We start from the raw sequence: 22,796 nt of genomic DNA, 5'->3' as shown, positions 1-22,796 counted from the left end.
GCTCAATGATTTTCGACCCATATCCCTGGTTGGGTGTCTGTATAAGGTGTTTGCTAAAGTTCTCGCCAATCGTCTTCGTTCAGTGGTGGGTTTTGTGCTATCTGAGTCCCAATCCGCCTTTGTTCAGGGGAAACAGATGTTAGATGGTATCTTGATAGCTAACGAAGCGGTTGATGAAGCTAGGTGTTTGAATAAAGAGTTGCTTATGTTCAAAGTAAACTTTGAAAAGGCATATGACTCAGTTGATCTTAAGTATCTGGACTCGGTAATGATAAATATGAATTTCCCTAGAATTTGGAGGAAGTTGATTTCTAAAAGCGTTGGGTCGGCCACGACATCGGTTTTAGTCAATGGTAATCTGACGAAAGAGTTTCCGATTCAGAGGGGTCTTCGTCAAGGAGATGCTTTGTCCCCTTTTTTATTCTTGTTGGCTGCTGAAGGGTTCAATGTGTTAATGGATGCCATGGTTGGTGCGAATAAGTTCCGAGGGTATGGTGTGGGGCGCACATGTGATGTCCGTTTAACTCATCTTCAGTTTGCGGATGATACTCTTATAATAGGTGAAAAGAGCTGGTTGAATGTCCGCACCATGAGGGCTGTTTTGCTCTTGTTTGAGGAGGTCTCAGGCTTGAAGGTAAATTTCCATAAAAGTATGTTGACTGAAGTAAATGTACCTGACTCCTGGTTATCGAAAGCTGCTACTGTAATGAACTGTCGTAGAGGAACTATACTATTTGTTTATTTGGGCTTGCCTGTTGGTGGTGATTCTAAGAAACTTTGCTTTTGGAAACCTGTTGTCGATCGCATTGTCTTGTGCTTATCGTCGTGGAACAATAAGTTCCTTTCTTTTGGCGGTCGTCTGGTTCTTCTGAAGTCCGTCCTGTCCTCCATCCCGGGTTACTTTCTTTCCTTTTTCAAAACCCCTGCAGGTATAATTTCTTCTATTGAATCTATTTTTAATTTTTTTCTGGGGTGGGGGTGAGGATATTAGGAAAATTTCCTGGATAAAATGGGAGTCTATTTATACTCCTAAGGAGGATGGTGGTTTGGGGGTTAGGAGGGTGGGAGTTTTTAATCTTGCTTTGTTGGGTAAATGGTGTTGGAGGATGATGATTGATAAGGAGGGGTTGTGGTATAGAGTCCTGAAAGCCCGTTATGGTGAGGAAGGGGGCGGTTGAAGGAGGGGGGCAGCCATTGTTCTTCGTGGTGGCGGGGTGCATGTAGTATTCGTGAGGGATTAGGGGAGGGCGTAGGGAGGTGGTTTGATGAGAACATCCGAAGGGTAGTGGGTGATGGTAGGAATACTCTATTTTGGCATGATACATGTAGGGGATACTTCTCTGCGGTTTAAATTTCCCCGCCTATTTGATATAACAGTCAGTAAGGAGTGTTCAGTGGAGGATATGTCTAGGCTTGGTTGGGAGGTTGGAGGGAGGGGGTGGGAGTGGCGGCGCAGGAGGAGGAGAGTGTGAGGGAGTGTTATGTGTTACTTCATAATGTTGTTTTGCAGGATAATGCTCAAGATACTTGGCGTTGGTTGCTAGATCCCTCTTATGGTTACACGGTGCGGGAAGCATACCACTTTCTCACTAACAATGGTAATCAAGTGGATAGGACTTTAGTTGATGACGTCTGGCATAAGCATATTCCTTCAAAGGTATCTCTGATTGTGTGGCGCTTCCTTCACAATAGACTTCCTACTAGAGACAATTTGGTGCAGCGACGTGTCATCCAGTTACAAGATTCGGTTTGTGTGTCTGGTTGTGGTGCAACAAAATCTGCTACTCATTTGTTTTTAGGATGTGACACTTTCAGTTCTCTTTGGGGTCATGTGATGCACTGGTTGGGTATTTCTTCGGTTCCCTCAGGTGGCATTCGACATCATTTTACCCAATTTACTAAAATGGCAGGACTGCCTAGAGTCACTAACTCCTTCTTGACAATTATTTGGTTTGCTACTGTTTAGGCTATTTGGAAGGAAAGGAACAACCGTGTATTCCAAAATATGGTCTCAGCTTCTTCTATTTTAGTTGAAAAGGTTAAGTTGAACTCTTTCTTGTGGCTGAAATCTAAACAGGCAACCTTTAGCTATAGTTTTCATCATTGGTGGAAACACCTACTGTTTATGGGAGTTTCTGTCTAACTTGCTTTAGATTTTTGCTGGTGCTTTCAGTTTACCAGCACCTGGTTGTTGTATATACTTTTGGTTGGTTTCCCTTTTGCATGTCTTGTGCAGGGTAATCCAACTTTGTTTATATTATATCTCATTTTTGTTTGTTAAAAAAAAAAAGACTTAGAAACATTAGATATTTATTCATCCATTCCTAATTATAAGATCTTTTCCGAAAAAAGTTAAAATTTATCCATAAAAATAAAACTATGTATAAATTTTAAGGTGCATTTATTACTCTTTTTTCAAAATTATCTCTTATTACTAGTATCAATTTGTCTTGATATATGAAATATTAACATTTAATAACAAAGAGTAATTTAGTACTCACTTCGTCTCATTTTAATTGTCGTGTTTAAATTGTACGCGGTTTTAAAAAAAATCATTAGTTGAATTGATTTCAATGGAAAAATGATTATCGTTTACATAACGCCTTTATTAGTGGAAAATAATCCAATAGATAAGAGTATATTAGTGAAAAAACATAATAAATGTTACATTAATATTCTAAAGTGAAAATTATTTTGTAACAGAGCCAAAAATACAAACGTCACAATTAAAATGAGACGGAGGAGTAGTAAGCTCACACATTTGAAAAAAAATTATAACTCTAACAATTTTTCTTAAGCTCCGTGATTTTTTGTTGCAAAGTCATATAAAAGGGATGGAGTACCTTTTCATTTATACATTTACTTGTATCTATCTATACTATATATAAAGAAAACTACCCCTTCAGCACTTTTGGGTTTGATTTTTTTCCTTTTAAAAATACCCTCAATTTTCAATACAAATAGCACATGTAACAAATAGATAAGAATACATTTAAATATTAAAACAAATGTAACAAACACGATATAAATATTTTTTTTTTGTTTTTTCCCTTTATTATTTAAAAAATGTAACAAACTAGATGAGTATATTTATACTTACTTTTTCATCATTCCAATTATACCCTCAAACAACTTTTTCTATAATAAAATTGTTGTTGGTGTCTTTAAAAAAAGAATTTAGATTATATTTTTTTTTGTTATATCGTATTATTGTCGGTGTCGTTCTTAATAAAAAAAATTGTTGATGTCGTTGAAATAGATAATCTTGGTTAGTTTGATTTTTTATTACTTAAAAACATCAAACATTTAAATTTTTTTAAGTTTTAATAAAAATCAAAATTTCATAAAAAAAAAACACTGTTCATAATTTTTAAACGTTAGCGCAATAAAAAGAGCGGAAAGACAGGCACGTGAGTGCCCGTCTTTTCGCTAGTACTAGATATTTGACCCATGCTCCGCACATGTTTATTGTAAAGGGATTGACATACGAATAAGGATATATCCAATAGGATAGGAATGAAATTGGTGCGATGCATTTTTTTAGTATTAAATATGTGTACAAAAAAAAAAGGCAAGAAAATAGGAATGAAATTGGTGCGATGCATTTTTTTAAATGAAATTTGTTAGATTAAATTACTGCTAACCTAATACAGCAAATGAGCGGGAAAATATTAGGTTAAATTGCTGCAAACCTTAAGGATTAATAATAAGACTTCAAATATTAACTTTTTTCTCCTTTGGTTAGGTGTAGTTTCTAAACACAAAAGAAGTTAAGTCAAGAAATAAAATTACTCAATGCTCAGCAGTCCCAAAAGAAAATGATGGATCCAATAACTAATTTTAAAAATACATTTGGATGTTATTATACATTTAATTTAATGTTACAATACTACCCAAGAACCAATAAACTAATCTCTTGGAGTCACTTGGTATGACACAACACTTGTCTTCTCCTTCAATTCTACTGCAAGCACTTTTATGGAATCTGAAATTTCAGCTCTATATACATGGAACTTTGTAACAATACAAAAGAAGATGAAGTTCAAGATGTTTAATATTGCCAAAAATGCATAGTAGTAATCAAGATGAGAAGCATTGAGGTTATTCAAAATCCACCCTTTGTGACCATGTTCCTCAGTGATGTGTGAAACTGTTGATAGAAGAAAAGTACTAATAAAACTTCCAATGCCTAAGCTAGTCAATGAATAAGAAGTGCCAAGGCTCTTCATGCTTTCTGGAGCTTGGTCATAAAAGAACTCGATTTTAGCAACCTCTACGAATGCTTCAGCTGTTCCCATAAGTATAAATTGTGGAAGCAAAATGAATATGCTCAATGGAACTAATCCTCCATTTTCAACTACTCCATGTTCTTTGGCTACACTAAGCCTATATCTTTCAGTGAAAGATGCAACTACCATAATCATTATGTGAATTATCATACCTATGCCCATCCTTTGAAGGAGAGTAATTCCTCTAGGGTTTTTAGTCCATCTTTGCATAATCTTGACAAAGAAACGGTCATAAAGTATAACACTTATGAGCATTGATAGTGTCACAAATGTACCTAAACTTGCGGAAGGAATTTGGAAACTCCCAATTCCTCTATCAAGTGTTGTTCCTTGCTTCACAAATAGTGTATTTATTTGGGCAACCATTGTACTAGGAATTAATGTTGTAGCCAAAATTGGGATCATTCTTAGCATTTGTTTGGTCTCCTACATGTGTAATGGGGCACAATTTCCCTACACTAGTACTTGAATTAGTCTTGACACATGCCTTGTTGAGGAACCTGCATATGTATATTTTTTTACACCAAAATTCAAATTATTACAATGTGAATATAAGTCTTGCAAATTTGAGGCATTAGGGAAAGAGGACTCTAGTAATCTGGAGTTTGGTCCTGAAGTATGTAAAGTCTAGTTAAGGATATTGTTCCCGTCAAGATTCAAACTTGAGTTTTCATGAACGATTTCATCCTTAACTAAAACTCATTAAATATTTATTTATATTTATTTGCGAACAAAAAAAATCCATATTTAAATCGAAATTAGGGTAGCGGAAAAATGCTGAAGGAACTTATACCTCAATGTGGGAGTGGAATCAATTCTAACATTTCCTTTCTTTGCATACTCTTCCAAATCTAGCTCATAAAGTTCTTTAGGGTCACTAGGAATAGGCACATTCGATTTCTTTATAGCAGCCACAATGACCTTAGCCATTTTAGTAAAGGGACTCCCTGCAGGTAATTTATGTCTATAGAATGGTGTGCCTACCAAAAATATTATGACAGATATTCCAAGTCCAAGAGTTGGAAGTGCATATCCAAGAGTCCAACCCACATTATCTTGTATGTAGACTAAGACAGAATTTGCAAGAAGAGTCCCAAAGACGATGCTGAACATCCACCAATTGAAGAATGAGAGTTTATGTTTCTTCTCTTTTGTGTCAAACTCATCAAATTGATCAGCACCAATAGTGGAAATGTTAGCCTTTGTTCCACCTGTTCCCACTGCTAGAGTGTAGAGTGCACCATAGAACACTACTAGCTGTAATGTGGAAGCTTCCTTGCATTTTGTGACATCCATTTCATGACATTCAAGTGGTTTTAGGCTTGGAAGGGAAACTGATAGTGTAAGCATAGACATACCCTGCCAATTGCACATTTGAACCATTCATCCAACATTAAAAATATTTCTATATTTGATTTATTAAGATGTGCTTTTAAGGTATAAGTTAACATTTCTCTTTTGATCTTTTATTATATTTTTTTGTGCTAATCTTCCGGTTATTATGGGAAAGAGTTCTAGTAATATGGAGTTTGGCCAGAAGGGTAAAATCTGACCAAGACTTATTATTCTAAAAATCGACCTCGAGTTTTAATATTTTAAAAAAAGGGTCATGTTAATCGGTGCCCCTGGAGCACTGGTTAAGGTATCTAAAAAAGGAAACATTAAATTAAAAATGACACTTTTTTGACTTTTAAAGAATTGATTACACAATTTTCAATGCAAAAACTATTATATTTGCTTCCTTAACCAGTGTTCCAGGGGCACCGGTTAACATTTACCTTAAAAAAATATAAATGATAAAATTATAATGATATGAAGCTGGTAATAAATTAAGATATACCAGGCAGTGACAAAAGTCCAATAACGGCCAAGGTAGGCATCAGCAACATAAGCACCAAATATTGGAGTGATCCAAATGGTGCCAGCCCAATTGGTGACATTGGTAGAAGAAGCCAAAGTTCCTTGATGAAGCTTATTTGTCAAATATAAGATCAAATTTGATGATATCCCATAATAAGCCATTCTCTCAAATACTTCATACACTGCATAAAAAATACATATCATTATCAACAATATAATTCAATGCAATTTCATCAACAAAAACATATAATTCAATGTGTGGTCCAATGTTTTACAAATGATTTAAATTCGTACCTTGATGAAGTTAATACTCTCTTTATTAATTTTTTATTTTTTTTTTGGTTTATAGACGAAAGGCAAGCGTCATTTGTAACACACACAAAAGTGCGAGCTCTTGGGTTAATTAGAATTTGAATAAAGATGTCCATATTAACAATATTAGCATTGTCTATTAAGCTAGGTTTTACAAACCTCTTTTTATTCTTTTTTAATTGTCGTGATATTGCAATAAAAAAAAAGTGTAGCTATTTATTTGTTGCTTTTAAAAGTTAAATGAAACATTTATTACGTTCTAAATTGCTAAAGAAAGGAGATGTCAACTTAAGGTATTTCTAATTTTCTAGTGCAAAGCCATATCCAAAAGTAATGGTTATACACATAAGTTTACTGAAAATGTATAGTCCAGTTTGCTTAAAATATATAGATCAAAAGTGATGATGAAAAATGTTTAAATCACTAAAACTTGATAAAAAAAAATTAGAAAGTCTAAAAATTGAAATTTAAAAACATTTCAAGGACCAAAAACTTATTTAACCATTTTTTTTACCAAGAAAACAGTAAACAAGCATTCTTGATAGTGCATCTCTTTATACGCAAAGCTACTTTACCTAACTCTCCATCAAGATTGACTCCTCCATTAATTTCGAATTACTGTGATTAAGGTCATAAAGAATGGCAACAAATCAAATCAAATCTCAACTGCATCTTACGGCTGTAGAAGCAAAAAGTTTGACACATACTAATCATTTTCTTAAAAATTGTGCACAATTCAAATGAAATACTCCCTCCGTTTTTTAATGTAACCACCTATTTGATTTTATTTTTGTCCTTAAATGTAACCCCCTTTTTAAATTACTAGATGCATTTATTACTTTTTTCTTAAACATACCCCTAATTAATACTACTAACTTGTCTTGAAATATGAATAGTCAAATTTAATACACATACAAACAAAGGACAATTTGGTAATATTAATACACAAAACAGACACATTAATTACACTGGCAACTTTTGTTAAGAAATGTGAAAAATGCAAAGGGGGTTACATTAAAGGACGGAGGGAGTACTTAAAAATGATACAAAAAGTTTGACACATACTAATCATATTTTAAGTTGAGGTTTTAAATTGTAGTGGTTTCTTTGCTTGGGGTGGTTTCCTTTAATGGGGGGTACTATTTTTTCATCTTAATTATCACTCCATTGTTAAAAAACCATTTTTAACAGCATTCATTATTTCAACAAAAAAAAATTGAACAAACAAAAATGACCATAGATGAGAGAGGAAGAGGAAATGGCATACCAACAAAGAAGGAACAAGCTTTCCAACAACCAGTTTTGGATTTGAGAATAGGTTTCCCTTTAAGATCAACAGTTCCATCTTGTGTGAACTCACTCACTACCCTTCCCTCTTCCATGCTAAACTCTTTTTATGGAGAACAAAATCAAGAGTAAGAACAAGTAATATTACTTGTTTTTCTAGCTATAACTAACTAGTTATCCCAAGCAAACCTGGACTCAGTTTTAAAGCCAATTTGGACTCAGTTTTAAAATGACCTGTCATGAGTGAAAATAGGGCAAACATGGCTAATGATCCGCAAATGGTGGAACCAAGTAGAAGAATACGTGTGAAATATCCCTACATAAATCATGTGGGATATATGGCATAAACGGAGTGGTTAGGGTTTTTTTTTTTCTAGGAAAAAATTCGGTATCGAGAACATGAATCGATTAATTTAAGAAGCTCAATTCTACCGTCCACTTATGGGGGCTCGTTTAAAATCAAAACATAGCTCTGTATGGATTCAGCCCATTAAAATTGACACCTGCAAAAATGAACATGAGATTTTAAGAGGAGTACACTTCAAGATAACAAGTCAACACCATCGAGCTATTTCAAATGTGTCAGACTATTCTTGAATTAGAGGAATACGTGTTAAATGTCCCAACAGAAATCTTGTTGGAAAATTACTGAAGATCCCCCGTCTCTCTCTATCTTGAGTTCATTCCCCTTATGCTTTCTGATATTCTCTTGTCAGTATTTGTTTATCTCTTTTTTTAAGCAATTTATCATTATACTAAAATGGACTTGTTTCCATAACAAGCATGGTATTTTTCTGCAAATTTGAAAGCTCTATTGTACTGTTTCATTCAATGCAATAAGAGAATTACAATATATACTTGCATTGGTGACGGCTAGGACGAGGGAGCGGATAGGTCCCTCACCGGTGAGGTAGTAAAAAATACTATTGGATTAGATATGTGGTCTAGATTAAACATAAGGAACTCTCCACACTCTAACACATCCCAACAAAAACATAACTCATTATTGTCCCACATTCAAATAATTTAAGGTCAAAAATTATTTCTTCCCCACTCTCCACTCCCAATCACCGGCAATGTCTTCGCCACTCTCACCGGCGATTTCATCAAAAGTATTCCTCAAACACTACCAACTGCGACCTACCACCATCTAAAATGCTTTACATACCTCTTTCTTTTCAGATCTAAAATTCTTTATTTCTTTCCCAACTCACCGTCGCCGGTACTGCGACGAGCCATTTACCCTTTCTCTCTCACTCAAATATAACAATCGCAAGTAACATTGAGCTCAAAGAACGATAACTACGAAAGTTATTCCATGAAAAATTTGAAGATCGAACTCTTTCTTAGTCACTCACCATCACCGGCAACTGGTAATTTTCCGATTCTTTTTCTTTCCTTCGATTCTTTTTATTTCCTTCGAAATTGTTTGAATCCTTGAAATTTTAGGTTATTAGATTATTTGATTTGATTTGGAGTTTGTATGATTGATAATAGAACGACAATTTAATATAGAATTAACAACCAAATTTAATTGATGTTTAGGGGCATGGGATACCGAGCTTTTGACTGTGAGCAATTTATTGGGCCTGAAAAAGGTGATGGAAGTCCTGAAGAAGGGGTAGACATTAGAGAATCTGAAGAAGAGGTTAGGGTTGAGGAGGGGGGATACAGTGGTAACATGGAATATGATGGAAGTGATTATGAAGGCGAAGACAGTGTTGAGTTTGACGAAGATGGAGGTAGAGGGCAATCCGGAAACATTAGTGACTTTGATGAAGGGGTCAATTATGGTGACATGGAAGAAGATGGAAGTGATGAAGAAGGGGTAGACAATGCTGACATTGAAGACTATGGAAGTGATGAAGAAGGGGTAGACAATGCTGACATTGAAGACGATGGAAGTGATGCAGAAGGGGTAGACTATGGTGACATGGAAGAAGATGGAAGTCACAATGAAGACCACTATGTCCAAGTTGATAGTGTTGAGGACGTTGTGGCATTGGACCTAAGTGGTTTAGGGCCTCTATTTGTTAGGAGAATTGCGTTTGGAAGCCTATACATTGCATATGAGTTCTATAAATCATATGGAAGAGCGAATGGATTTTCAGTTCGCAAAGGCAAGTTGCTTTATTGCAAAACGGGAGAACTAGTGCAACGCACATTTGTTTGCCATAAACAAGGATATAGGGAAAAAAGAGGATTAAGTGAGGCGAATAGAAAGCGTAAGGAAAAACCTAATACTCGATGTGGATGTCAAGCTATGTTTCGGGTGCACATAAACATTACGACACAACGCTGGTATGCTACAGTTTTTGATGACCGGCACAACCATGCGCTAGTATCGCAGGAACATTGTGGACTGCTATCTTCACACCGTGTAATGACAGATTCAGACATAATGCAAATGAACAATATGTTAAAAAGTGGTATTTTACCCAATCGCATATATGCTTCATTTGCAAATCAAGCAGGAGGATATGATAAAATTGGTTTCCGGAGGAAAGATCTGTATAATCAAATAGCGAGACAACGGCGTTTGCGAAAGTCAGATGCAAGTTCTGCATTAAGTTATCTTCGTGGATTGGCTGTAAATGATCCCATGATGTTTTTCAAGCACACTACTGATTCTACAGGTAGACTACAACACCTGTTTTTGTGTGATGGAAAAAGTCGTCTTGATTACCAAGTTTATGGCGACGTAGTCGCATTTGATGCAACATATGGTAAGAACAAATACCATTGCCCTTTAGTTGTGTTTGCTGGTGTGAATAATCATAACTCTACTATTATTTTTGCTGAAGCTATTGTTGCTGATGAAAAGGAAGAAACTTATGTCTGGGTGCTTTCACGGTTTTTGGAAGCAATGTTTGGAAAGTCGCCAACTGCTGTGATCACTGATGGTGATTTAGCTATGAAGAAGGCCATAAAACGAGTGTTTCCAAATGCTTATCATAGACTGTGTGCGTGGCACTTGATTCGCAATGCAACGTCCAACATAGGCGATCCTGCATTTGTGGGTCAATTTAGGAAGTGTATGTTGGGTGACTATGAGATTGGAGAATTTTCCAGGAAGTGGGCTGAAACTGTTGATTCATTTGGATTGCACGACAACAATTGGATCAAAGAAACATATACGAAGAGAAAGGCATGGGCAACAGCACATATACGGGGCCAGTTTTTTGCAGGCTTCAAAACTACATCAAGATGCGAGGGGTTGCATTCGGAGACGGGGAAGTTTGTTCATTCTCGTTACAACTTGGAAGATTTTTTACTACACTATCACCGTTGTCTCAACTTCATGCGGTATAGAGAGGTACAAGCAGACTTTGAAAGTGATTATGGTGAGCCAGTTCTCTCTACAAGATTCCCTAAGCTTGAGCTCTCTGGTGCAAAGGTATTTACGAAAGAGATATTATGTAAATATCAGATTATAATCAACCGATCTTCTGCAATGATTGTATCTGGATCGAAAGAAACATGTGGGTACTACATCTATACAGTTAATAAGTACATGAGGCCAGACCGGGAGTGGCGTGTATCATTTAACCCTGCAGAAGACATTTTCAAGTGTGCATGTCAGAGGATGGAGTCATTTGGAATTCCATGTGAGCATATCATTGCAGTTTTGGTTTTTATTGATTATGATGAGTTGCCTCAATCCCTTGTAATGAGTAGATGGACAAAAAATGCCAAAGATGTATTAGGTAGCAGCTCAAATGGTCGTCCGACATTTTGGGACTCGCACCTTGCTACAAGATACGGAGCATTGATGTCTAGATGGGGGAGATTGTCTAAATTAGTCGTTGACAACGGTGATGACTACAAAGAGCAAATGGACATTGCGGCTGCAACTATTTTGAAAGCCGAACAAATGAGAGGCATAAGTGATACCACGACAAACCTTGAAGATGACGCGGTGGACGAAAATTTGCAAAATCCAGCTTCTGTCAGAACCAAAGGTAGAGGTGGTGGTGTTGGTTCCACTAGTGGAACAAACAATAGGCGTGTCACCCATTGTTCTACATGTGGTGATCCTGGTCATAATAAGAAAACATGTCCTCAAAGAACGGTTGGTACTCAAGATACTGTCAACAATGTTGATCAACATGTAAGGATATTTTCTTAATGTTTTGTTTGCCTACATTATAATATTATGAGTAATGGCTCTGAATTTAGATTGTTAAAATATTTATTTCAAGAACATGTGCCGGCGGATTTTATGGAGTTTATATAGCGAGAGTTTATGTAGCGGAGTGTTCTGAATTTGTGTTTGAATGTTATATTCAGTATTCAGACATTGTCATGATTATTTGTTGTTTGAACCTTGGATGACTGTAATCTTAATGAATTCATGAACTTTTACATTTGTTTAATGGTCAGAATTTAGTCTCTTTAAATTCTCATATGAAGTGTAATTTTTATCCGTAACGAATGCACCTTTAATATAAATGTGATCAGTTACATTTCAGTGGGAATATTGTTTATCCTTAATGCCTTATGCTTAAAGACTAATATTATACTTAACAACGAAATTGATTAGTATTAATCTATTATAAAACAACGGTTTTGCAAAAAAAAGTACTAACATTTGGTAATTAGCAAACAAGGCACTAGCATTAGCAAAAGTTGCATAGAACTAATTCATAGGCCCAACTTTACACGGACCAAATAGGCCCATAAATCAAGGAAGCATTCTATGAAGCTTTTCCCCTTACCAACAACAAAGCGTTTTATCCACATAAATCTCGTCCATTTCACTCAAACCCTTTCGCTTTCACCAACACACTCCGCTTTCCAATGGAATCAACCGGGAAAAGGTAATTTTACTCTCTTTTCTTTCATTTTGTCTCTTTCGTCTTTAAGATTTCCAACGTAAATATAGTAATAGTGGTCCCCTATAGTCTTGGCTAAGGTGGCTAAAACATAGAAGGTAATATGGGTTCTTTTCTAGGGTTTGCAAGATATTTTGCATCAATTTGAAGTTAATATGAGTTTTTTCTTCCAAAATTTTTTTGTTACTGAAAACCACATATCCTTATCAAGTTTAGGCCGACGGTTATAACATGCAATTTTGTAATGAGTGGAAATCAATTTTAGTGATATACATATTTATGATTTAATAGGTAGAAGCAATTAGTATTTTTACCTATCCCATGTTATGGAATTCGGTGGAAACCATAGAAAGAATATAATAAAAACAGTTTTCTTATAAATATTTAGTTACATGATTTTTATATGTAATTAACTACAATCAATTGTTTTTAGATTATGCAAAGCAACAAGCTACTATACCCTCGTGAATTCCTTCGAAACTATCGTTTATCCACAACAGGTGTTACAAAATACTGCTTAGTTGTTATGATATTCTTGTATAATGATCTTTTATCAAATTTCATATGGCCCCTGACTTATACATCTTATATGTGTATTTTTTTTTTTTTTACCGTTGTAGTCAAAGATACAAGTATGTTATGTATTCTTCTCATCTTACTTCAAGAAACTGCAAAAGTATGATTATGGATGGATTAGGGATCCAAATGGCACCTGTGTACGAGTTAAGTTTGGGAGAAATTTAAGCCAAAATTTCATGACTTCTGGTAGGGACGTCGCACCTAAATTCAACTGGGAGAAACCAACACGTGTTAGGCTTGAATATACTGGCGCTTTTAACAGGTTCAAGATGATGGTTTTGGTGGATGAAGTTGGAAATTCAAGGGGAAATACAATCAAGGAAGAAGTTATTGATTCTGATTCTGAAGATGATTGTGTAGAAATTGCTGATTATGATCATTTTGAGAAGAATGTCACATATGCCATAGCTAACAACAAGAGATGTCAAGTAATGGTATCTTCAACCAAATTAATATTATTTATGAACATTACAATTATTCATTTAACATTCATTATTTGCATACTAAATCATGTGAGTTTATAATTTGTTTAGCACTTCCCCAATAGGATATCTATCAACTGCTTACCCGACACACATGAGAGCATTACTTTGCAGGATGTGCATAATCTCCGAGAACTAGAACGTGCCTATCATCTGGAGGGAAACATGCACAGTCAATCCGACCGTTCAAATTGACCTTTTCAAACATACAAGGATGCAGAAACTTGAATTTCTCGGATCGGGTTCCCCGAGGTACGCCATCCGGACAAACTATCCCCTCGGAAACTAGTCAACTTAGGAACTAGTTTACTCCGGGGACTAGAACGTGCCTATCATCTGGAGGGAAACATGCACAGTCAATCTAACCGTTCAAATTGACCTTTCCAAACATAGAAGGATGCAGAAACTTGAATTTCTCGGATCGGCTTCCCGGAGGTACGCCATCCGGATAAACTGTCCCCTCAGAAACTAGTCAACTTAGGAACTAGTTTACTCCGGGGACTAAAACGTGCCTATCATCTGAAGGGAAACATGCACAATCAATCCGACCGTTCAAATTGACCTTTCCAAACATAGAAGGATGCAGAAACTTGAATTTCTCGGATCGGGTTCCCGGAGGTACGCTATCCGGACAAACTATCCCCTCGGAAACTAGTCAACTTAGGAACTAGTTTACTCCGGGGACTAGAACGTGCCTATCATCTGGAGGGAAACATGCACAGTCAATCCGACCGTTCAAATTGACTTTTCCAAACATAGAAGGATGCATAAACTTGAATTTCTCGGATCGGGTTTCCGGAGGTACGCCATCCGGACAAACTATCCCCTCGTAAACTAGTCAACTTAGGAACTAGTTTACTCTGGGGACTAGAACGTGCCTATCATCTGGAGGGAAACATGCACAATCAATCCGACCGTTCAAATTGACCTTTTCAGACATAGAAGGATGCAAAAACTTGAATTTCTCGAATCGGGTTCCCGGAGGTACGCCATCCGGACAAACTATCCCCTTGGAAACTAGTCAACTTAGGAACTAGTTTACTCCGGGGACTAGAACGTGCCTATCATCTGGAGGGAAACATGCACAGTCAATCCGACCGTTCAAATTGACCTTTTTAGACATAGAAGGATGCAGAAACTTGAATTTCTCGGATCGGGTTCCCGGAGGTACGCCATCCGGACAAACTATCCCCTCGGAAACTAGTCAACTTAGGAACTAGTTTACTCCGGGGACTAGAACTTGCCTATCATCTGGAGGGAAACATGCACAGTCAATCCGACCGTTCAAATTGACCTTTTCAGACATAGAAGGATGCAGAAACTTGAATTTCTCGGATCGGGTTCCCGGAGGTACTTAAACCAATTTTATTAAATTAGTGTTATTTTAATGATGTTATTTCCAGGAGTATAAAAAAAATTGATAGGATTATTTTAATGATGTTATTATAGGATACTTAAATTAATGTTATTTTGGTTTCATTTAACACAATATTAGTAAAATTAGTGTTATTGTTTGATTATATTTTATAATATAATAAACTTAGGGTTATAATGCTATATAAGACACTTTAACCCACATCATTAGGAATGTTTTGCTGCATATTTGTTCAAGGAACAAACCTTCGTCTTCTAAGGCTGTAGGTTTCAGTTGTTGAATCCAATGTTATTTTACTCATTTTACTTTATCTGGTTTCATTCTTTTACTAATGTTATCATCTTTTTTGTTTTAGATTATACCCCTCATCACTCACAAATGGTGTCTTCTACCAACAGCACAAACCGACCAACATGGATCAGGTATGCTAACAAATATTGCACCTGTGGTGCGATTGCAGAGATCAAAGTATCAACCTCTAAGGAAGACCCTTATAGACTGCTCTATACTTGCAAAAAGAAGGTTTGCAACTGGACTTGCTGGTGTGAACCCATTCCAGATTTCACGCAAAATACCCTCCAACATACAAAAGACCCTACTCAAGTAGAAATCAAACATGAGATTAATAAGCTCGTGCAAGATCTGAACTTAATGGCTGTGTCACAAGATGCAGAGCACGAGGAGATTAGAGCTGAGATTGAGCATTCGGTTTTTAAGGTGAAAAGTGGGGTTGATGCTAAGTTGGGTTATCTGGAAAATCAATTTTCGACCCAGATCAACTCTTTGAAGACAAAAAATGCTTCTGATAATGAACTTTGCAAACTGAGGGCAGAGTTTGAAAAGCAGAGGAAAAAAGACATTTGGAAGATGGTGTTCGCCCTGATTATGGTTTTAATTGGGATTTTGTTTAACAAAACCAATTAACTACGTTGTATTTGGGATGAACCAGTTAATGGGTTGTCAATGGGTTTAAGAGTTTTCTTCCAAAAAAAAAATGGGTTTAAGAGTTGACTAAGTATTTTGTTTTAGTTTAGTTAATTAAGGAGTAGGAGTAGTATTTTGTATTGTTTTAGTTAATTAAGGTTAGGAGGTAACTTTTATGCTTAACCAGTTATTTGTCATCAAGTGTTATTGTTAACTACTCTATAATTAATGTGTTTGTTTGTCAAATTTTTGATGCCATCTATTTCCGATTATTTAATATTAAACGCAGATAATTATTAATTTTATTATGACCAATATTTTTTATAAATAAACTAAGGTAGACAAATTCAAGTAAAGTTGTTATTGTTATTCAATCCTTATTGTTACAACAAAAAATAAAAAAAAAATTATTCCCAAATTTTGCTAATATGTGACAATTAACCATTAACACGGTTTATTATTTTCAAAAGCTCACCAAGGCTAAGTGGCGATACTTCTCCTTACAATAACCTAAGACAATTTTAATGGTCAACATTCAACACACCTCAAAAAAAAAAAAATTTAATCACAACACATGCAATGCATTAAATGGATTTTGGTCTATTAGCAATTAAATTAATATCATACAATTGGAATGTTTTCAGACTACGACACGAAAATAGGACTTGTAAGTTATTGCAAATTTGGAGCTATGTGACACGTGTCAGTAGATGAGAGGATGGTAGTGTCCACGCGTATGCAGCTCAAATAACCTTAAACCACACAGCACAAAGTAGTCTATCCTGTCCCCATCTTACGCAGAAGATGCAGCAAGCAACACAGAGATTTTGTCTTCAAATACTTTGGGCGGAAAAATATTTCGCCAAAATGACCACAGTTGGCGTGGCGCCTTTAGGAGACCAAAATTAAATCTGCAATTTTTAATTACATTTATCAATTAAAAATTAAAATAACAGCACTGTACTCTGCTTTTCATTAATTGAAGTATGCATGGTAATGGAAACTATGTCCAATGCATTCTGCGAACTATCTACAATGCTTTTATAAGATCAAATATGGAATGCTTTGAAAACAATTACTCTAAACTACATTTAATGTCAAATTTGCAAGACAATACACCTATAATCAAATCAGGTGACCCTCAAATCAAGTGACATAGTGTTTTATAGTTGCAACTGAACTAAGTTGTGGTTGATACTTGATAGAGATAAAAGATGAACACTCAACCCATGGAAACCAAAATAAATGGGTATGATATCAAACAAGCATTTATTCCTGTTAATAATGGTGGTTGATATGCATTTAACACCCTTTTTTTATTTTTTTCAGAGAAGAAAAGAACAATGATAGTTTTGAGGATGTACACGTGGATGCATCTGTTGATTCCAACATGGTATATGGATTTTCCGTTTTTATTTCAAGTTCCATGAACATTGCATTAATGGCACAAAATTTACTAACCAACCACACTTTCAATGCAGCCTGGAAGTCAAACCAACGACACTGTGGTTGCATTACTCAAAGAATCATTGCAGTTTCAAAAGGTATATATTCTTAAAATGATAAACATAATACAGCTTGTATACATGCTACTTGAGAATGGGGACACACTTTAGATTTGTTTAGAATACCTGAAGTGTCACCAATGACATGTAGTTTCTCTCCATTAACTTGAATCTGTTTGTTGACAATGAGAAATTGATTGACATTCCCAAAGATAATATTGGTTATTTATTGATTGTGCATAATATATTTCCAGGATTATGCTGATAGGATAGATTTACTACATAACTGCTTCAACCTGATATGCAGTAAACTAGACAGAATGGAAAAAAGGCTAGACAGAATTGAAGACTCTATTCATCCTCCACTCACAACAGATGTAAATCCCACTCCAAACCTCAAGGAAAATGACACGCCTTGTCAGCAAGCACCTGAAACAAAATCACCAGAAGTGGTGGTTAAGAAAAAACGTGTAATGAACAGCAGTTTCAAAGGAAGTGATGTGAGCGATGTAATTTTGGACCTTGATTCAGAAGAAGAAGAAGAAGAAGAAGATACAAATGCTGGTACCTGTCAACTGAACCTAAACTTAACCCCTTCAAGCCAGTCAAAATCCAACATAAACCCTGCAAACGTAGGAAGGTCATTGCGATTCAGCAGCTCCCCCCCCCCCATTCAACCAAAACCCATGCCTATCTTTACCAACCCCTTGCCTAGGACATCACTTTTTGCAGGTCAATCCCCCCCCCCCCCCCCCCCATTAAAACAAAACAATTTCAAAGCTTTGGATGCTCACCTGCCCAGAGTACACCAAGAATACCATTCTTAGGGAACAAGTCACAATCCCCTATTACACCAAAAGTACCAAAGTTCAGCATGTCCCCTCGTAGTAGAGCACCACCAGTTCAAAAGAGGATGGATGCAACAATGGAAAACCCCCTCAAGAAAAAACAACGTTCAGTACCCCCCTTAACTCCTAAGTTAAACATCACATTGAGGGGAAAAGAAGTGGCCACGCAAAGCACTCCTAAAGTGAATCCCCTTAATCCTTGTGGACAGAGACACCAAAAGGCACGCCGCTTATTACATGTTGTAACCATCATAATTATAGATCCTATACTATTAATCTCATATATGCTATGTACATTTACAGATGAAGTCAAACTTCAAAACAAGTGTTAAAATTGATTTACCTGAAGAAGCCCTGCGCATGGCTGCTTATGTGTTTCATCCAGATAAAGATTTGGGGTATTTCACTTCTAATCACAATAATTGGTTTACATTCATCTTACATGACCATACATTATATACTGTCTATTGAATCTGAGTGTTCCAATTTGTATGAAGGGAGTGTTTGTTCAAGGCATCAGAAATTAAAGCAAGCCGCAAGATATTCCTAACTCTATGTCCCGAAAATATTGTGGCATCAGAGGTAATTTACAAATAAAATCCAATTGGATCATATATTCAGGGACTGAAACACCTAATGTTTTTGTAATCTTAATGTTAGATTCTGTATATCATGGCCATGAAGACTACATGGGTTCAGAGGCAGGTCCCTGCTAAAACCGTTTGGACACTCCCTCCATCATTCGCGGTAAAGTAGTCTTTGTTAATCTAGATAACCGAATGTTAATTATATTTATATACAAATCAATATTCATTCTAATCAATATTGTTAATGTAATTGTCCACTAGATTGATGTCATTGGTTCTGCGTCAATTCAAGAACTAATCAATGATTATGCGGAAATATAGATGCCGCCATTTGATGACTTGAAATATGTAAGTCATTGTGTTCAAGTACATATCAATTATTAATAGGGATCCTCAGTCTATTAGTAATCTAAATACATATTTTGTTTTCATGTACATAGGTTTATGTTCCCATCAGGGACTCATGTGATAATTGGTTTCTAATGGTGGTATCAATTCAAGAGCAAATGGTTTACGACATGGACCCATGTGTTGCAGCAAATGCTATCCCACCTAGGTTCAGGATGATGAAGAAAATGGTATTAATAGAAACCACATTGACATAATAGAATTTTTTTTTTCAATCTATTTTGACCCTCCCCTCTAACAATTACCGATACTCATTGCAGTGGGAAGCCATTACACAAATCATGAAATTTGACCACTACCCACCATATTTCTTGCAAACCCAACATATTAATGGTGAATGGGATATATCCGATCCAATTGGAATGGTAACTAATGACTACTGGTGAGTCAAGTATATATAGATATATATATATATATATCAATGTCGCAAAACAAAAATATGAATGTAGTATAACCTATTAACAATTTATGACTTGCTTACTCAGCCAACATTCTGGAGTTTGGGTTCTGGGATGGATGGGAAAGGAAGACATGTTTCAGCCAAACACTACTGGCTTGGTGGGCGATTTGTTTGAATAAATAGATATGATCAGGACATGTTTCAGCCAAACAATACTTATAACATGGTTGTGTTTCAGGTACAAGAGGATGTCATCAGGTTGAGGGTGGCCTTGGAGATAATCATGTGGGAACAAAATAAGTTAGCCAGAAACTTGAAGGCCAAGGCAGATGATAGTTGGATGTCTAAGCATTAGGAATGACCCATATTATGTCATTGATGATTTTTTGTAATAGAAATTGATGAGGTTAAGGGACACATTTTTTGTGAAGAGAGTAAATGCTCTCTCCTAGTAACCAATATCTCTTATTCTACTTAGCTCAATTATCCCTAATTTAGCTTTATTTTGAACAAGCTTATTCTGTCCTGGTTATTCACTAAAACTATCAATTACTTTCATCTACTGGTATTCCATTAAATTTATGATCCATTATATTCGTTATATTTTCACAATTTCACACCATTACACAACGTATAGAAAGACAGAATGAAATTAATATTACCATACGATGAACTGCAAAGAATATAATATAAATTAAAACACAACTTATGAACTGCAACATATAGCAAGCCAACAATCACAGTAAATTGTTCATGACATAACACAACTTAAAACAACAATCAACGGAAAACAACTTAAAACATAATAGAAATTCCATTTAAATTACGACTATTACATTGTTTACCACGACCAAAAGGCTCTAATTTTTCCCCAGCATGCAACCATTTTTTCTTTCATTAGCATGGCATGTTTATACTTTTCCTCCGCCTCTACCAACGATTGCTGCAACCTTGTGCGCATTTCAAGTCCACTAGTAATCCTTCCCAACAGTTGCCAGTAATGCTCCCTTGATGCCTCAAGTTCTGTCTCAATCTCTTTGGCTTTGACCTTCTCTGCAGCAAGTGCCTTCTCTAAAACATCAATACGATTATCAGAGGCACTTTTGGCCGTCAATAGATCATACATTGTTTGCTCAGCAGCAAAACGTTCATCATTCATTAACCTCCATTCTTCTTCAAACACTGCAGATTCTTGTCTAACCTTAATGTTTGCCCTTAAAGTCTCATCATCGATGTTAGCTATCTCGGATAAAAACATGGTTTCCAACACAATACTTGAACCTACTAATCCTTTCTGAGCATCGTTTAGATGGAACCTTAAGGGACGGACTTGGTTTAGAATTTCACACAACTGGTTTCTAAGGTTTCGATCATAATACACGACATCAAATGGATGATCGACAATTTCTCTTAATTGCTCAACAAGATCGGAAACCTTGACAACATTAGTGTGAACATACCTTGGATATGAATTACAAGTTGTTTCTAACATCCTCTCTTTTGGTATAGGTGTAGCAACTGCTAACTATTTTTTTGGGTACAATTATAATACTGATAGCTCTGATACCCTCTCTAAACCAACCCAATTTATATACCAACTTGTCAAGCATTTGAAATTCCTAAGCATTTATGACTAAATTTATTCCCAAATTCTCACTTAAATCATGACTATGCCTATTCATCAGTACTTATAACCGTGTATACAACACACATTAACTTAATTACTTATCTTCTCCATGACTCTGCCTGTTCCCATTCGTTTTATCCCAATACAGATAATTTATTGTTTTAAGATCATTGCATCTTTGGCATTCCATGTTTTACGATTATTAATTTCCATCTGTATCCATACATCTTCACAATTCAACATTTAATTTCAGTTTTTGTAAGTCTTCCAAGTAATTAAGCAATATGCAAAACAAACAACAGCATCAATTAAAAAATCTTAATGAATCAATATTTAAATTTATTAAGTAATTGCCTTAACTGCTAACTCTGAATCAAAATTTGCAATGAGAAAAGTACCTTGAGGGGAAGCGGAAATTTGTACACACGACGTTGTGTCTTCTCAGGTGGAGTAGAATGACTCCGGTGGCGTAAAAGGTCGCCGGCGAACAGGACTTACCAAACGACGGTGATATCTAAGAACAAAAACTGACGTTACAGCTTTGTGATATGGTCGTGGCTATGTCGTCATCTTTTTTTCCTGATCGCCGCCGTTAACGGTGGCCGGCGATGGCGAGTAGGGAAGATGTGGTTTTGGATCGGAGTAGAGATTGAAAAATGAATTGTGATGATGTGTCGTTTTTTCGTTTTCGGGGAAGTTTGATTTTGGGTTGAGTGTGGAGAGGTGCATGTGCTCTCTTGCTGAGGTGGAGCAGATCCAATCCGTTGGGTCAATCTCACCGTTAAAAAAAACTCCCTCATACAATGAGGTACCTATACGGGCCCTCATGTTAGACTTCGCCACTTGCATTACCTTACATTAAAGAAATACCATAGTCTTTATAGAATGGAGTATTGCTAACCAACTAGCTCTAACTGGTAACTGTCATGGGACCACTTATCACTTTTGGCACACAACAGTTTATTCTGGCAAATTTTATATTTTTAGTTTTCAGTTTTATTATGATTTGATTGATTTGATGGTATCGAATTTTTATCCATAAATAAAGACTTAGAAAGCTATTTTATAACACGTTTTTTTAAAAAATATAAATAAATAAAACACATGTTTTTTAATGGTTTTTTTTTTTAAAAAAGTAACGATCTCACTAAATTTATGCAAGACTCGTATAGTTATTTAGTCTCTGTTTGATAAAAATAATGGATGACCGATAAGCTGGCTGATAACTTGTAGTTAATGGTTGATAGCATATAGTTTATAGCTGATTGTTTATGGCTGATGACTGATAATTACTACTTGAAATGTTTGGTAAAATTAACAGTTCAACTAACTGATAAATGTAAAATGACAATATTAATTTAATGTTATCATTAAATTAATTTTTATTCCCTAAATATTAATTTATATTTATTTTCATTTGTCTAAAAATATATATAAACGGGATAGAGGATTTTAAGTTGAATTTTGCACTCTTACAA

General features: G+C 35.7%; 2 protein-coding genes, 1 long non-coding RNA gene and 1 pseudogene across 4 annotated transcripts; 1 reads left to right on the top strand and 3 right to left on the bottom strand.

Annotated features, from left to right (window-relative positions):
- Positions 1-3,806: 3,806 nt before the first annotated feature.
- Positions 3,807-5,649, bottom strand: LOC146954004 (protein NRT1/ PTR FAMILY 5.2 pseudogene; annotated as a pseudogene). The gene is made up of 2 exons (XR_015011618.1): positions 5,083-5,649; positions 3,807-4,789 (listed from the first exon to the last, which is right to left on the bottom strand). The product of XR_015011618.1 is annotated as a protein NRT1/ PTR FAMILY 5.2 pseudogene (transcript).
- On the bottom strand, positions 5,037-8,010 carry LOC146954003 (protein NRT1/ PTR FAMILY 5.2-like). The gene is made up of 4 exons (XM_085743451.1): positions 7,938-8,010; positions 7,729-7,851; positions 6,141-6,331; positions 5,037-5,648 (listed from the first exon to the last, which is right to left on the bottom strand). Exons 1-4 carry the CDS (start codon positions 8,008-8,010, stop codon positions 5,037-5,039), a joined length of 999 nt encoding a protein of 332 aa, XP_085599577.1.
- Positions 8,011-8,741: 731 nt separating this feature from the next.
- LOC146954002 (protein FAR1-RELATED SEQUENCE 5-like) lies at positions 8,742-12,170 on the top strand. The gene has a single exon (XM_085751391.1). It carries the CDS (start codon positions 9,286-9,288, stop codon positions 11,875-11,877), a length of 2,592 nt encoding a protein of 863 aa, XP_085607517.1. The 5' UTR covers positions 8,742-9,285; the 3' UTR covers positions 11,878-12,170.
- A 4,353-nt stretch (positions 12,171-16,523) lies between these two features.
- Positions 16,524-22,052, bottom strand: LOC146954001 (uncharacterized). Its single transcript, XR_015030669.1, has 3 exons — positions 21,717-22,052; positions 17,575-17,877; positions 16,524-16,854 (listed from the first exon to the last, which is right to left on the bottom strand). It is a non-coding gene; the product is annotated as an uncharacterized LOC146954001 (long non-coding RNA).
- Between the last annotated feature and the right edge of the window lie 744 nt (positions 22,053-22,796).

The sequence above is a fragment of the Medicago sativa genome, chromosome 1 (assembly GCF_051527215.1).
Source record: "Medicago sativa cultivar Bolivia chromosome 1, Bolivia_mono, whole genome shotgun sequence".
NCBI lineage: Eukaryota > Viridiplantae > Streptophyta > Magnoliopsida > Fabales > Fabaceae > Medicago > Medicago sativa.
This window is presented reverse-complemented; position numbering and strand designations above follow the sequence as displayed.

Excerpts from the sequence above, each read along its gene's own strand:
- LOC146954002 (XM_085751391.1), top strand. The coding sequence starts at position 9,286 with ATGTTTAGGGGCATGGGATACCGAGCTTTTGACTGTGAGCAATTTATT.
- LOC146954003 (XM_085743451.1), bottom strand. The coding sequence starts at position 8,010 with ATGTTTGCCCTATTTTCACTCATGACAGGTCATTTTAAAACTGAGTCC. Across the intron at positions 7,852-7,937 it reads GGCTTTAAAACTGAGTCCAG|AGTTTAGCATGGAAGAGGGA; the intron begins GTTTGCTTGGGA and ends CTCCATAAAAAG. Across the intron at positions 6,332-7,728 it reads AGCTTGTTCCTTCTTTGTTG|TGTATGAAGTATTTGAGAGA; the intron begins GTATGCCATTTC and ends TTTTTTATGCAG.